The following is a 15,046-nucleotide window of genomic DNA, read 5'->3' as shown; positions in this document are numbered from 1 at the left end:
TCTCAGTGCCGTCATGAGGGACCTGATGTTAGGCCAGGCTAACATGGAGGGGGTAGAAAGAAGGAATGCTGAGCCAGGCTTATACCTGCATTTAATTGCTCCCCACTCCACTCACTAGGAGGTGGGGTTAGACATCCCCAATTCCTGCAGGCATGAGAATGTTTATAATCACAATTTCCTGCACTCTACGGCTCAGGGTATTCACTGCCAAACCAGAGAAGAATAGAGGAGTTTACACTCTCAGTGCCATGTGGAACCTTTCTGCCAGGTGATGCCAGCAGCCACAAGGGCCAGGGTTCCTCTTAACATTACTGTAACCCTTCTGCCTGTCAGAGTTGGCAGCAACAAGGGTGGGTGTTCAGTATCTAGGGGTTCCATTCCAATAACACAATGCAAAAATTAGTAGGGGAAGCAAAAGCGGATGGGAACCTGGGAGGCAGTGACCATGAGAAATCAAGTTCAGGATCCTGACACAGGGAAGAAAGAAGAGCAGCAGAATATGGACCCTGGGACTTCAGAAAAGCAGACATTGACTCCCTCAGGGAAATGATGGGCAGGATCCCCTGGGAGAATAACGTGAGGGGGAAAGGAGTCCAGGAGAGATGGCTGTATTTTCAAGAATCCTTATTGAGGTTACAGGGACACACCATCCTGATGTGTAGAAAGAATAGTAAATATGGCAGGCGACCAGCTTAGCTTAACAGTGAAATTCTTGCTGATTTTAAATACAAAAAAGAAGCTTACAAGAAGTGGAAGATTGGACAAATGACCAGAGAAGAGTATAAAAATATTGCTCGGGCATGCAGGAGTGAAATCAAGAAGGCCCAATCACACCTGGAGTTGCAGCTAGAAAGAGATGTTAAGAGTAACAAAAAGGGTTTCTTCAGGTATGTTAGGAACAAGAAGAAAGTCAAGGAAAGTTTGGGCCCCTTACTGAATGAGGAAGGTAACAGTGACAGAAGGTGTGGAAAAAGCTAATTTATTCAATGATTTTTTTTTTGCCTCCGTCTTCACGAACAAGGTCAGCTCCCAGACTGCTGCACTGGGCAGCACAGAATGGGGAGGAGGTGACCAGCCCTCCGTGGAGAAAGAAGTGGTTCGGGACTATTTAGAAAAGCTGGTCGAGCACAAGTCCATGGGGCCAGATGCGCTGCATCCGAGAGTGCTAAAGGAGTTGGCGAATGTGATTGCAGAACCATTGGCCATTATCTTTGAAAACTCATGGCGATTGGGGGAAGTCCCGGACGACCGGAAAAAGGCTAATGTAGTGCCCATCTTTAAAAAAGGAAAGAAGGAGGATCCTGGGAACTACAGGCCAGACAGCCTCACCTCAGTCCCTGGAAAAATCATGGAACAGGTCCTAAAGGAATCAATTCTGACGCACTTAGAGGAGAGGAAAGTGAACAGGAACAGTCAGCATGGATTCACCAAGGGCAAGTCATGCCTGACTAATCTAATTGCCTTCTATGACAAGATAACTGGCTCTGTGGATGAGGGGAAAGCAGTGTACGTGTTATTCCTTGACTTTAGCAAAGCTTTTGACACGGTCTCCCACAGTATTCTTGCCAGCAAGTTAAAGAAGTATGGGCTGGATGAATGGACTATAAGGTGGTTAGAAAGCTGGCTAGATTGTTGGGATCAACAGATAGTGATCAATGGCTCCATGTCTAGTTGGCAGCCGGTATCAAGTGGAGTGCCCCAAGGGTCGGTCCTGGGGCCGATTTTGTTCAATATCTTCATAAATGATCTGGAGGATGTTGTGGATTGCACCCTCAGCAAGTTTGTAGATGACACTAAACTGGGAGGAGAGGTAGATATGCTGGAGGGTAGGATAGGATACAGAGGGCTCTAGACAAATTAGAGGATTCGGCCAAAAGAAATCTGATGAGGTTCAACAAGGACATTTGCAGAGTCCTGCACTTAGGAAGGAAGAATCCCATGCACCGCTACAGACTAGGGACCGAATGGCTTGGCAGCAGTTCTGCAGAAAAGGACCTAGGGGTTACAGTGGATGAGAAGCTGGATATGAGTCAACAGTGTGCTGTTGTTGCCAAGAAGGCCAATGGTATTTTGGGCTGTAGAAGTAGGGGCATTGCCAGCAGATCGAGGGACGTGATCATTCCCCTCTATTCGACATTGGTGAGGCCTCATCTGGAGTACTGTGTCCAGTTTTGGGCCCCACACTACAAGAAGGATGTGGAAAAACTGGAAAGAATCCAGGGGAGGGCAACAAAAATGATTAGGGGACTGGAACACATGACTTATGAGGAGAGGCTGAGGGAACTGGGATCTGAGGGAACTGGGAAGAATGAGGGGGGATTTGACAGCTGCTTTCAACTACCTGAAAGGGGTTTCCAAAGAGGATGGATCTAGACTGTTCTCAGTGGTAGCAGATGACAGAACGAGGAGTAATAGTCTCAAGTTGCAGTGAGGGAGGTTTTGATTGGATATTAGGAAAAACTTTTTCACTAGGAGGGTGGTGAAACGCTAGAATGGGTTACCTAGGGAGGTGGTGGAATCTCCTTCCTTAGAAGTTTTTAAGGTCAGGCTTGACAAAGCCCTGGCTGGGATGATTTAGTTGGGGATTGGTCCTGCTTTGAACAGGGGGTTGGACTAGATGACCTCCTGAGGTCCCTTCCAACCCTGATATTCTATGAAAACCAGCTGGAGCTCCCACCCAGTGCCCTGGGACAAATATATACCACTCCCTATGAGCACCTCTAAGAGGCAGTACTTCCCCTCTCACAAGTACGGGTCCAAGTGTAGCAAAACTCTTTTAATAACAGAGAGAAACAATGTGGCATTATGTTGGGGAAACACCACCAACAGGATTCATAATACAACCCATGAGCAAAAACCCACCCCAAGCAAATTGGGCCGTGTCCTTTCAGTTTGGTTCTTGAGTCCAGCAACCCAAAAGTCACCCAAAGTCCTAAAAGTCCAACAACCCAGCAGTCTCTGTCCCTGGTCAGTGCAGCCCCCGAGTTTCAAAGTTTATCTGCAGAGTTTTACCTCCCAGCCTGGGTGGAAATGGGGAGGATTAAGGGGCACCTTACATGGTCTGAAGCTGACTGCCCCGCCTCTCTGTGGGTCTCCACTCTGCTCTACCAGCTGTCCCATGAGCCACTCCAGCTGTTCTACAAACTGCTTGGCCAGCTGTCCCATGAACTGCTCTGCAATATATCTTCAGCTCCCCCCCCCCACCACACACACACACACACACACACACTTAACATAGCACTCAGTCATTTCAGATTTTGGTAATTTTAGCTCTTTAGTGATTTCAGCTTGTAGTAGGGGAGCCTCAGTGCTGGTGCACCATTGGCCCAAAGTGAATTCAGCTCAGCAGCCTGTAACAAGACTTCTAATAGAATCAAAACTAGCTCTGATATTCTACAGTGGAGAGAGAAGAAGGTGTAATCAGCATGTAGGTCCCTCACCAAGGACCCCATACCACCAGGTATTAATACCTAACCCCAAACTCTCTCAATTCAGTGGGTTTTGGAACCCATGATCCTTGCCTAGTGAGTGCTGCTTAGTTGATGGCAAGTCCCTCCATCATAACAAAAGGCCAAGTACAGTTCTACTGTCCTTGTTTCACATAATCAGGATAACAGTTTATTCTTCCTGCCCCAATAACAGAGAAACTAGGGCTTCTGCAGCAGCCAAAGTGACCATCTAGGTGGGGTGGGTATGGCTATGCAAATGAGATCAGCCTCTGAAGTTCTTTTCCACAACTCACCACCAGATGTCAGGGTAGAGCTCATCCTGACTCTGCTTACATTACAAAACAGAAGCAGCTTGAGCTGGCAACCAGAAATGTGGGCAAACCTATTCACCACCCTTCTCCATGAGACAATACTTCCCCAGGTTCAAGCCCTGAGTTTGTGTATAAGAGAAAGCTTCTGTGGAGAGGGATTAGGGGGAACTACCAAAATGGTGACTCAAAAGTCAAGTAAAACACTTGCCCCACAGAATCTTGGTCCTCTGCCTGTTCCCACCGTGCAATGGGAAGGCCCAGTGGACATCAGCTTAACACACCAGTCCCTTTGCCCCTTGCTGCACCCCCACACAGTTTGGTGTCCAAGATCAGGAAAATCCTAGCCTCCAGGAGTGCATTCAATCAGATGTACATCCTGCCTGGGGGGGGGGGGGGGGAAGAATGGTTGAGTGATGCTGTTTGAAGGTTCCACCACCTAATCCACTTCTTAGTGATTGGAGTGGGTGGCCACTACTGCCCCTTGTGCTTTTTCTTTCACCAGAAGACCCTCCCCAAACATCTAAGGTTCAGCCCCTTACATCATCAGCTTAGTAATGATTTCAGCCCTAGTGACCACTGGAAAGGTTGAAATAAGTTGAAAGGGCTTTCAGCTCTCTTTAAACACTGGAGAAGATGGCCAAACACCTAAGATGCTTTAAGAAGAATCTGCTCCACATAGGAAAAGTCTATTGCCACTCCATCTTTCATGTGAATTTGACATCACTACCCAAGACTTAGCAAGTGAGCTTACAGTTAGAGTAACTGTATAGTTCTCTACCCTTTTGTTATATAATAAGATTGTTAGTCCTGCACCCAAGTTTTAAACCAAACCAGCCAAAATTGATCACTTTGGCAAAGCTGCTCCGTCTGCTGATCACCCAGGCATGTCTGTGCAAATACAGGTTTCAGAGCAGTAGCTGTGTTAGTATCAGCAAAAATGTGTTAGTCTCTAAGGTGGCACAAGGACTCCTCATTGTGCAAATACAGTTGGTTCCTCAGTTGCTGGCAGAGGAAAGCTCATCTTGAGCACAGGTTTATACTCTCCAGTTACTAATCATAGGAATGCAAGACACTCAACTGTCCAAGGAGAGTTCTCTCCTCTACCATGATACACCAGCATTAACTCTAAGGTCCCATCATGCAGATATCTAGGCCAAAAGTCTTGGTGAATTTGCAGAGAGCAGGCCTAGAATCCACCCCAGTAGCTACTAAGTTGGATTGTTCAGTAAGACACCAGTGCCTTTTTGAGCATGGTGGAAAGATCTTTGAGACTGTCACTGCAGGAAGGGACAGAGAGTCATGCCCTTCCTACCTTCTCACCAGGGCTAGCAGGAGGCATGGCTTAGGACCAACTATGCTGCCTCCCCCAGATCTGCCCTACAGCAGTACACAGGAGATCAGCACACATTCAGCACCTCAGTGATACCACACCAAATGGACAGAGAAGTCCTGTGTATCTCACCCAGTTAGACACCCACTCAAGATGTTCTCAATACCAGGACAGCCCCAGTTGTCTGCCTTTTGGGTAGCTAAGCTCTAGTTGTTTGGGGGATTGTTTAGGTCCAGCCACCATGAGTGAGAGGGGACCAGACAAGTCACATCAGTTGGACTGATGTCTCCATTAGTGCATAGAGTCAGTTGGCTCACAAAGTCCTTGAGTTCCAAGATTTGAATGGAGTGATTTGTTTGGCCTACCCCCAAGAGCAGCACCTAGGAAAAGCAGCTGGAGGCAGCTGAGCATGAAGACTCAGCATCTTCCCCACACCCCATTAACAATGGGGGAATACCTGAGTCATCATGGTTACCTAGATCTCTTACCACAGAAAAGGAAACTGAATGTTCCCTCAGCAACAAGGACCCCCCATCATTGTAGCAGAGGACATGAAATGCATATGTGCTCCCCTGACCCACTCTGCTAGCAGTGACCAGCAGTGCCATGCCCCAGAGGAAGGTACATAGTGGGTGTTTTATGGTAGAGCCATTGCTAAAGAGGAAGAAGCTCCCTCACCCCACAGGTCAGATTATAGCTCCATACCAAAGATGGAATGCTCTTTTGGAAACCTGACCCTCAGTGGTCAGCTTATCTTCTGGTCCTGAAGGAGAAGGTACTGGTATGACTGGCCATAGTTAAATTGGGGACAGAAGAGGCTCTCACAGCCAGCCAGGTGGTGGTGAAGTCCCCCCACCCCAGCTACCCCCACACTGAGGAATGAGACATTTCCATTGACTGGTTTATTTTAATTTTTTTTTTTTTTTAAGAGGCAACTGGAGTTTCATACAGAGCCAGACTCCCCACAGGCTGCAGCCACCACAGCACCAGGTTTCTTAGAGGCTACATTGGAGTCCCCAGAGGCTGTGGGTGCCATGGCAACAGCACCCGACTCGCCCAAGGCAGCATCAACGGCACCCATCCGGTATCCTCTGTGGTAGCGCTTGGTGGAGCAGTAGCAACCCAGGATTCCAAGGAAGACAAAGAGTGAGCACAGCACTGCGATGGCCAAGGTGGTGACAGTGAAGGGGAGCCGCAGCCCTGTGGGAAAGGAATACAGAGCAGCACTCAGGAGAGAGGCTGTGAGGACATGTGGTAAAAGCAGCCTGGCTCCAAGAGGCCTCCTAGCTGTTCACCAGGGAATGGTGGCTGCCTCCTAAAGCCATCAACCTGTGTGTGGCATGGGGGTGGAACAAAAAGGGGACAGGGATCAACCCAGCAAGGCTAATTTTTCTACCCCGTCCTGGTCACTGCTCTGTGCTTCTGGGACATGGGGCTTGGTCCCCATTTGTATTTGGAAGAGCCTAACTGACTCCAGATCTCCCTTCATCCCAGATTTACAGGATTTGGGGCCCTGCAGCCAACGACAGCAACCCCATTAGTCAGTTCTGCTAGTTGGCTAGGTGATGAGACAATAAGAAGTTGACTGGACTGCTCATAGCTACATTGAGCAACAGCTCACCCACTGACAGATAGGTCATGGGAGTCAGTCTCACTCCAGTCAGCTCCCCACCCCATGACAGAGGGCAGATCAGAGTACTCACCTGATGACTCCTTCATGTCTCCTCTCACGATGGGGTTCATGGCCCGATTGGGAGAGAACAGGACAGGGAGGATGGCTTTAGGGGTGCCAGAGATGGGTACAGTATAAGAGAGCTCACCAGCCCCTGCCACAGCAGAGGTGGGCTCTGTAGAAGCCAATGTTAGAGGGCTGGAGCCCAATGTAGTGGAGGAATTGGGGGCCAGCTTGATAGGGCCAAGCTGGAGGTCTGCTTCTCCAAGGAGCCCTGCAGGGAAAGAGCAGTCACACAGTCTGGGAACAGATGCATGATGCTTCACCACCCTCCTCCTGCCATGCCAATGCCCACCAGCAATTGGCACAGGGTCTGGTGGGGTGGAAGCCACATGATCTAGCCAGCCTCCCCCCCCATCAGAAGCAGCTGGGCTCAGCTCTGATGACAGCCAGATGGAAGCTTAGTCTCATGGGCAAGAAGGGCAGAAAAGGAAACTCTCCACTCCCCCAAATGCTAGAAGGGGCCAAATGCCCCTAGGGCAGCCCCTGCTCTGGTGCCAAGGAAGAGTGGTCTGGGGGCAGGGCAGAGACTGGAAGATCCCAGGGACATGTTAGCCCAGCCAGCCTCCCCCAGCCCACCAAGGAATGGCAGAAGCCAAGGCAAGCTTGTCCAGAAGGACTGGGGGGGGGGGGGGGGAAGCGCACGCAAGGTTACCTTCCCTTTCCTGAGGCAGATGCCGGCGCCGCCTCCTGCTGCCACAGCCAGCAGGGGAATCACAGCAGGAGCAGTCTCCTCCATCATTGGAGTGCCAGGCTGCGGTGGCTGGATCATAGGAGCAGGCCTTGTTGTGCTGGTCAGCAGGGCCGGGAGCCACTGCCTTCAGGTGGCACAGGAGGTAGATCTGAAAGCATGAAAGATGTCACAGCCAGATGTGATTCTGTATGGGATGCAGGGAGAGCCCAGAACTCAACTTACTGTTAGGTCAGGCTGAGGGAACCCTCTTCACATGCAGCACCCATTCTGCCCCACACCCCTGGCCATCCATCTCTCTAGGAGAGAGAGGACAGGAGAACTCATCTTATCTCTTCGCAGGGTACTGTGAGAGAGTCCCTCATGAAGATGGCAGCCATCTTGCATTGCTGACACCCACCCCATACAGGGAAGTCAGTGCCCTTCCAGGTGGCTCAGGCCCCCCTCACCTCCTCTGTACTAACCTGGCTGTTGGAAGCACCAGTGAAGACAAACGTGTCCAGCTGGAAACGGAGGAACTGGTCTCCTCGTGGGGCAAGGAAGTGGGAGCGGCTGTGCTGCCCATCTACAAGGCACCTGTAGGGAGGAGGAGGTTAGCCACCCAGCCTCCTCAGTGCCATGGAGCCAGCCATCATCCTGGCTCCCAGACTGTCCACATGGGACCTGAGAAACAGCTTTGGGGGGGGGCTCTGACCCAGATCCCAGGGGGGGGGAGACAAGGAATCATGGGGGATTTGGGGCAATGGTGGAACTGCTGAGTAGCCTGGAGATACAGGTTGTACAGGAGCAGTTCAGACCATTACTAATAACTAGGGCCCTACTAAAATTCATGAAACACAAGTCATAGACTGTGAAATTTGGCCTGCCTCCTCCTTCCCCACCAAGAAATCTCATCACATGTGCCACATTTTACCCTATGCTATACAGTAGTCACAGGAGAGACCAGTGTTTCACAAATTGGGGATCCTTACCCAAAGGGGAGTTGTGGGGGTCAAGGTTATTTTAGGGGGCTCATGGTATTACCACCTTTACTTCTGGGCAGCCTTCAGAGCTGGGCAGCCAGAGAGCAGTGGCTGTTGACCAGGCACCCCAGCTCTGAAGGCAGCACCCTGCCAGCAGCAGTGCTAAAGTAAGGGTAGCAGTGCTGCAACCCTGCCTATAATAACCTTGTGACCTCCTGCCCCCTAAACTCCTTTGAGTCAGGATCCCTACAGTTACAACACTGAGAAATTTAGATTTAAATAGCTGAAATAATGAAATTTTTAGGATTTAAAAAACAATCCTAGAACTGTGACATTGACCAAAATGGACTGAATTTGATAGAGCCCTACTAATAACCTAAAGGCCCACTGTCCACTTCCCTCCATGGGCCAGAACTGCCTAGTCCTGCTAGATAAAATGGTGCTTTGATACTAGAGCCTGTTCAGAGTCTTCTGCCCCAGATGCTCACCCATGGTCTGTGATGACCTCATATTTCATAGAGGACTCTGCACTTGGCCGGGCCACACATTCATCCACGTAGATCCTCAGAGGCGCATGGCTGCCAGTTCTCACTGATGCCTGGATGTTTATCAGGTCACCAAGGTAGTAAGTGGGATCAGACAGGGGGGAAGACCAGGTACCTGAGGACAAAAGATGGGGGATGACACTCACCTGAACCCTCCTTGTTCCTGCCTAGCCAGCACAGCCCACCCCCCAGCACAGACTAGCAAGGAGTCTGCCAGAGAAAGGGGTGTAAGGCAGGAGAGATCAGCAAGAAAGCAGGAGGATTGGGGGTGGCATCAACAGATCTGTGGGAGGGGGAACCCAAGGCTAGAATAGGGGCAGCAGGGTGGGACTGAGGGGTATTAACAGCTGGAATGGCAGGGGGTTATGGGTCATGGTAAGGGGAGCTCAGGGATAAGAGGAAGGATGTTGTCAAGGCTGGGGGAGAACACAGAACTGAGTGCATTGACCAACTTGGGGTGCCCCCACTTCCCCCTCTCTGTGAACAGCTTAGGTAGTATCTGCATGGGCAACTAAGTCCCTTCCCAACTCATCCCCTGGAGACAAGCCTGGCTAGTGGGCTCCCTGCCATTTAGCCATAGACTGGGTGAGATCCCCAGGAGACTCCCAAGGCCCCCTTGAATACACCAGCACTCACTGTCATATACATCCAGGGCAAAGTCCAGACGCCATCTGTGCATTAGAGTGGAGCTGAAGGGGACCCAGGTGGGTTGGAGGCCCAAGGAAGAGACATTCCCAGTCCTGAACAGAGAAGATGCAGTCACTATCTCTTCTGCATACCCAGGATCTCCCATTGCATGGTGGCACATAGCACTCTCCTTTGAAGATATCCTGGCAGCCATTGTGTAGCCCCTCCTGCTTTCCCATCACCCTGCCCCCCCCCACCATAGTTCAGAGGTTAATCCCAGCAGGACACTCCAGTTACACATCATAACTTCTCAAACTTGTACTGGGAACCCATTTCACATAAGGGGGGGGGGTCATACTCAGGCTTGTAATTAAAACCATTTACCACCATTATAAATGCTGGAGGCAAAGGGAGGTTTGGGGTGGAGACTGACAGCTCACCCCGAGGGGTCCTCTGCCCCAGTTTGGGACCCCCTGATCTAGAGCCACCCCTCCATCCCCGGCTCAACCCAAGACTATGGTGTAGCCAGAGCAGAGCTCTGGTGAAGAAGCCAGCTGAGACATTCGTGAGCCCTAGTACATCACCACTTTGGTCTCTATTGCCTTGTCTCACCATGTGCACTAACGTGGTGTGTGCATGGCACTAGTAGATCAGCATTGTGTGGGTGACAGGTAGGTCTTGTGGACCATCAGGCCCCACCAAGGCTTTGCTCAGTTGTGCTTCTCTGAAGCAGAGTCATGAGTATTAAAGACCTGGGCAGCTCTAGTTGACTAGATACCCAGCCTTGGTGGGACAGACCCAGCAGTCACATCCCAGCCTCAGCAGGACAATCCAGGACTCCTGACTCCCTGGCCATTAGCAAAGCTCAGTGGGACAGCCCTGCAATACTGAGGGTGAATAAGTCCAGGTAATGGGGAGAGACTTTGCTCCTTGAAGGAAGTTGGGACCCATTCTCAGCCCCCAACACTGCATGGAGTATGCTCACTCACCTGGGGTAGAAGCAGTCTACGGGGAGGGAGAAGGCACTGGCTCGGATCACACCCCCCATGGCAGAAGGTCTGTAGTAAAGGAAGTTTCTGTAGTGGATGGTGTCAGGGAGGAGCTATGTGGAGCAAACACAGCCAAGGGTCAGTATCCCCCCCCAAGGCTACTCAGCTGCACCCTACTCCATCCATCCACCCAGCAGCAGGGCAATCTGTCCAGCCACAGCCCAGGAGGATAGCTAATGTGACCAGCCAGAAGGGGGAGGTGCATACACCATTGAAGAGACACCTCAGAGCACCAGCCAGTAGGGCACCAGGTTTGACCCTCACAAACCTCCAGCAGCTGCCATTCAAGGGGGCAGGTAGTAAAGAGACTCCAGTTAGAGGGAGAGAAGAATCACTGCTATATCATCAATCAGCCCCCTCCTGGGCTGACATCAGGGCTTGGACCTAGTGCCTGGACTCCTAGGAGCAGAAGCTGCTACCACAAGATCCAGAGGAATCCATCTGCTAGCCAGGAGCTGTAGCAGTCAAGCCTCCATGGATCAGCCACTAGAGGGGCCATGCAGTGCCCTGAAGAGGGGGTTACAATGGTACCCTCCACCTGAGCATCTCATCACATGTGAACACTAATTAAGGCTCAGGACCCCTCCCCACCATGGAAGGTGGCTAGTCTCCATTTCCCCATCTGGAAAATGACAGAGTCCCTTCCTAAAGGGGCACACCAAGTACTTGGGGAACCCTGGGTACTGCTTCCAGCTCAATAGTTCTAATGCCTGAAACTTCCATTTTAGATCAGTCCATGTTGCCCCAGCTCCTGCGAATGCAGGAACCTGTGGTAAAAGAAAGGTGAAATTGCTTGGGTAACTCCTACAAGCCATCATTCACAGATCTGCTTCAGCCCTTGCATTGTGCCCGTTCATTGGCAATGTTAGGCCCTCCACAGCCCCTGCTGTGCACTTAAGACACTGTACCATTCCCCCTAGTTTAACTGCAGCCATGAAGTGAAATGCTGTGGGTTAGTATCTGATGGCTAGAAGGCCCTCTCACCTTGGCTCCCCTCCACCCCAGGGCTTCCTCTGAGACAGATCCCCTATTAGTCCTCTCCTGCATGGGACAGGGTGTATCCAGATTCAAGAAGAACCTCATTGCAGTGAGTCTGCTCCACATCCAGCAGTGGAGGAAATGAATGGGAGGCCTGATTTCCATTACTCAGGAAAGGTGGGCGGGCATGCTGAGGATTGAAACTAGGCTGCCCTCAGCAGGAAGAGAGATTGACACCCACCCACATACCCAGCCCCTTCTGATCTCTGCTCTCACCTCCATGGTGGCCCCACATGCCGATAGCGGGTGTTCTAGCTGGAATCTATCTGGCCCAACAGCAGTCACGGCACAGCCAGCCCCCAGCATCAGCTCCCTGGCAGAGACTGTCACGCCGTTCCCAAAGAGATCTGCCAGCACCGTGATCTGAAGCCGTGAGCTGCCACACACCACTGACACTGTAGATGGGGCATACAGGGGTTAACACACTCACAGCCACAGCATCCTCCAGACACAACAGCCCCCCCCCCCCCCGCCCCAAGATCCTATCCTGGGATTTACACCACTCCCTGGGCTCAGGGCCATAATTCCAGTTGCTCCCAGTAGCTGCAACCCCAACATGCTCCTTCTCCTCCATTCCAAACACCTGCCCTGTGCCTGAGAGGCCATCCTCTAGCCCTGGCACCTCCCAGGGTCTAGCTACCAGATCTGTGCTAGCAGGACAGGGGATCTCCCCACCACCTCAACAGTTCATTCCCTGGTTACTGCCAACCAGGGGCAGGCACTGATACCCCTGGGAGAAGCAGCCAGTGACACTGTGGCCAGATGGACACGCCCAGTGTCAGCAGAAGAAAGGGTGAGCATCCAGTGATGTAGTTAGAGGATCCACCAACCTCCATCACTGACAGGTCCCTTCTTCCTCATTACACTGAGTGAAACAGTCATTAGACCTATGGCAGCTGAGTCCCTGGAGTTGCCTTTGAGTTGCAATAGCACACTGGCCACATGCAGGGTCTATGGAGAATCAGACCTTGTCCACACAATACTTCACTCTCAGAGCTATATGGCAAAGCCCTCTAAGTGCAGGCTGAGCTTATGCCAACAGCAGATGTTTTCTGTCAGAGTAATACCACCTCCTGGAACAACATTTGTTAAGCCCAGAAAGGCTCCCTTCTGTTGTTATAGTTGTGTGTACATAGCAGTTTTTGGCAGCTTACCATGTTCTCCTACACACATACACACCCCTGACTGACAAAACTGAGTAGAGACCTGGCCCTAGTCTGCTCAGACTAGGTCTCCAACAGCCCCTAGCCTCCACATCTTCCCTATTCAGACACAGGCCACCAGGAATCCTCTCCATTTCAGGAGAGTGGAAACTGGAGCCACAGCAGTGCCAGCTTCTACCAACCCCAGAGCTGAAATATCAGGTAGCTGCCTTCAGTCATCTACCTGACTGTGGAGGAGGAACAAGGAAGCTCTGCATCAGCCAGCAGGTTACTCTGGCTGGGACAGATCTTGCAAATAAAGCCAGGTTAGAGGCAGGAGAGAGAACATTAACCCTTGAAGGGCCCAAAAGGCATCCAGGAGCACCAATGCAGCTTGCCGCCAAGCATCGGGGCACAGGGCAGGAAATTGAGTCAGATGTCAATCTGTGGCTGCCTGAAGCCAGACACCCCAAAAGTGAGGCACCCAGAAATCCAGCAGCCATTATGGAAAGCTTTGGTTTCAGCAAGATCACCTCTGCAGAGCTAGGACTAGAACCCAGGGTGCCAGACTCAGAGCTCCCACCTGCTCTAGCCACTAGGGGATACCACCTCAGAAGTCTCACAAGTGGGCACAGGACTGTCCTGCTGGTTTCTCCTTGTGTTACAGATCTCATGCCACCAGAGGAACCTTCACTGTTGTCTCATTGCTGCTACTAAGCCCCAGGATGCCTGCCACCAAAATGCAGTGTTGTATCCTTTGAGGGGGCAGGTCTGTGAACCCAAGAACCGCTCATGCCCATCTTGCCTGGGACAAAGTCAAGGGAGGGGAAGAGGGTGCGGAAAAAGAAACATGGTGGATTCCTCACTGCAGATCCCAGCTATATCTCATCACCTTTCTGTAGCACCTATGTCAATAACTGCTTCCCCAATCCATCACCAGTAGGCTAGAGAACCTTCTGGTGAATAGTGGCAGCAGCTGCCACTGTTTTACAAGACAACAGAAGCAAGGTGGGTGAGGTAGTATCTTTTACTGGGTGATATTGGTCCACTAAGAGGTATTATCTCACCTACCTTGTCGCTGTAATATCCTGGGACTGACATAGCTACACTGCATATAGATATAGATAAAAAAAAAATAAGAGATTATGCTATTCAAGCCCTAGGGAAGTTGCATACTTAGGGAGATTTACAGCCACAGACTAAAATGGAGCAACTTCCATGCCTGGCAACTGCAAGGAGTCCAGGGTTTCCCCACAGGGGCCAGGAGGGGGTGAAGCTTTGTAGGCACCCTGCCAGCAGATAAGTCACTGAGCAGGTGCCCAGAATACATGCTATACAGGAGAGCTCTAGGTTTTACCTGCCCAGAACATACAATTCTAAGGAAAGACATGATCAACAGGACCTGGATCTGGTTCTACCTGTTCAGCAGCTCTTCCAGGAGGCTGGAACCCAGAGCAAGAAGGCCCCACTCAGCTGGAGGATAAACCACAGCAAAAGGCTCAATTTGCACCCAGCACCCCTCATTCCCCCAACTTTACCTGAAGCATTTTGAGCCCAAGCACCAGTGACTAAGAGAAGCAGAGCCCAGCACCCCACAGGAGCTCCCATCTTCCACTCCCTACTCAGGAAACAGCCACATAAAGAGAAGTTGCCCCTAGTGGCTCATTTTATACCTGAGGCAGCAGCACTCAGGTGTCTGTGCTTCCCCCATTACCAGCATGGGCCACAGCTCCGGTCCCATCCTCTGCAGCTTTGACAGGAGCAGGTGAGAGTAGCCAGCCAAAGCCAGGAGAGCTGCATCTAGAAGATGTGTGCAACCCTGAGCCCTTGTGGTTGTAGGTTCAGCTCCTAGGGGTGGTAACTCTGCTCCTTTCCTAATGAGACACCTACCCACTTCTGTAAGAGACTTTATGTCTGTTCACCACCCCTTTGGGATAAGAGCAGGTTTGTTTGTAAAGTTTCTGCCCATTGTTTCCCTGTATCCTCCAGCACTTGGGAATGAAACCCTCATACGCAGGCAAGACCATGACACCCCACCTCCCAGGCAAGGATCTCCTAGTGCTATGCACAGATGGATGAACTAACTCTCCCCCAACCTCAGTTGGTGAGTGAGGAAGGGATGACCACCCGCATTATACTGATGGGAAACTGAGGCACAGAACATTCAAAG

At 51.1% G+C, this 15,046-nt stretch overlaps 1 protein-coding gene across 2 annotated transcripts; it reads right to left on the bottom strand.

The window, feature by feature from the left end:
* Nucleotides 1-5,984: 5,984 nt before the first annotated feature.
* Nucleotides 5,985-14,515, bottom strand: LOC119856610 (zona pellucida sperm-binding protein 3-like). Of its 2 annotated transcripts, XM_038404286.2 has the most exons (9): nt 14,415-14,515; nt 11,951-12,129; nt 10,637-10,749; nt 9,657-9,760; nt 8,964-9,135; nt 7,978-8,089; nt 7,478-7,664; nt 6,794-7,036; nt 5,985-6,290 (listed from the first exon to the last, which is right to left on the bottom strand). In XM_038404286.2, the coding sequence occupies exons 1-9, from the start codon at nt 14,482-14,484 to the stop codon at nt 6,034-6,036; spliced, it is 1,437 nt and encodes a 478-aa protein (XP_038260214.1). In that variant the 5' UTR covers nt 14,485-14,515; the 3' UTR covers nt 5,985-6,033. The 2 variants fall into 2 exon arrangements, with proteins under 2 accessions (XP_038260214.1, XP_038260215.1); XM_038404287.2 differs by lacking the exon at nt 11,951-12,129.
* Between the last annotated feature and the right edge of the window lie 531 nt (nt 14,516-15,046).

The sequence above is a fragment of the Dermochelys coriacea genome, chromosome 6 (genome assembly GCF_009764565.3).
Source record: "Dermochelys coriacea isolate rDerCor1 chromosome 6, rDerCor1.pri.v4, whole genome shotgun sequence".
Lineage (NCBI taxonomy): Eukaryota > Metazoa > Chordata > Testudines > Dermochelyidae > Dermochelys > Dermochelys coriacea.
This window is presented reverse-complemented; position numbering and strand designations above follow the sequence as displayed.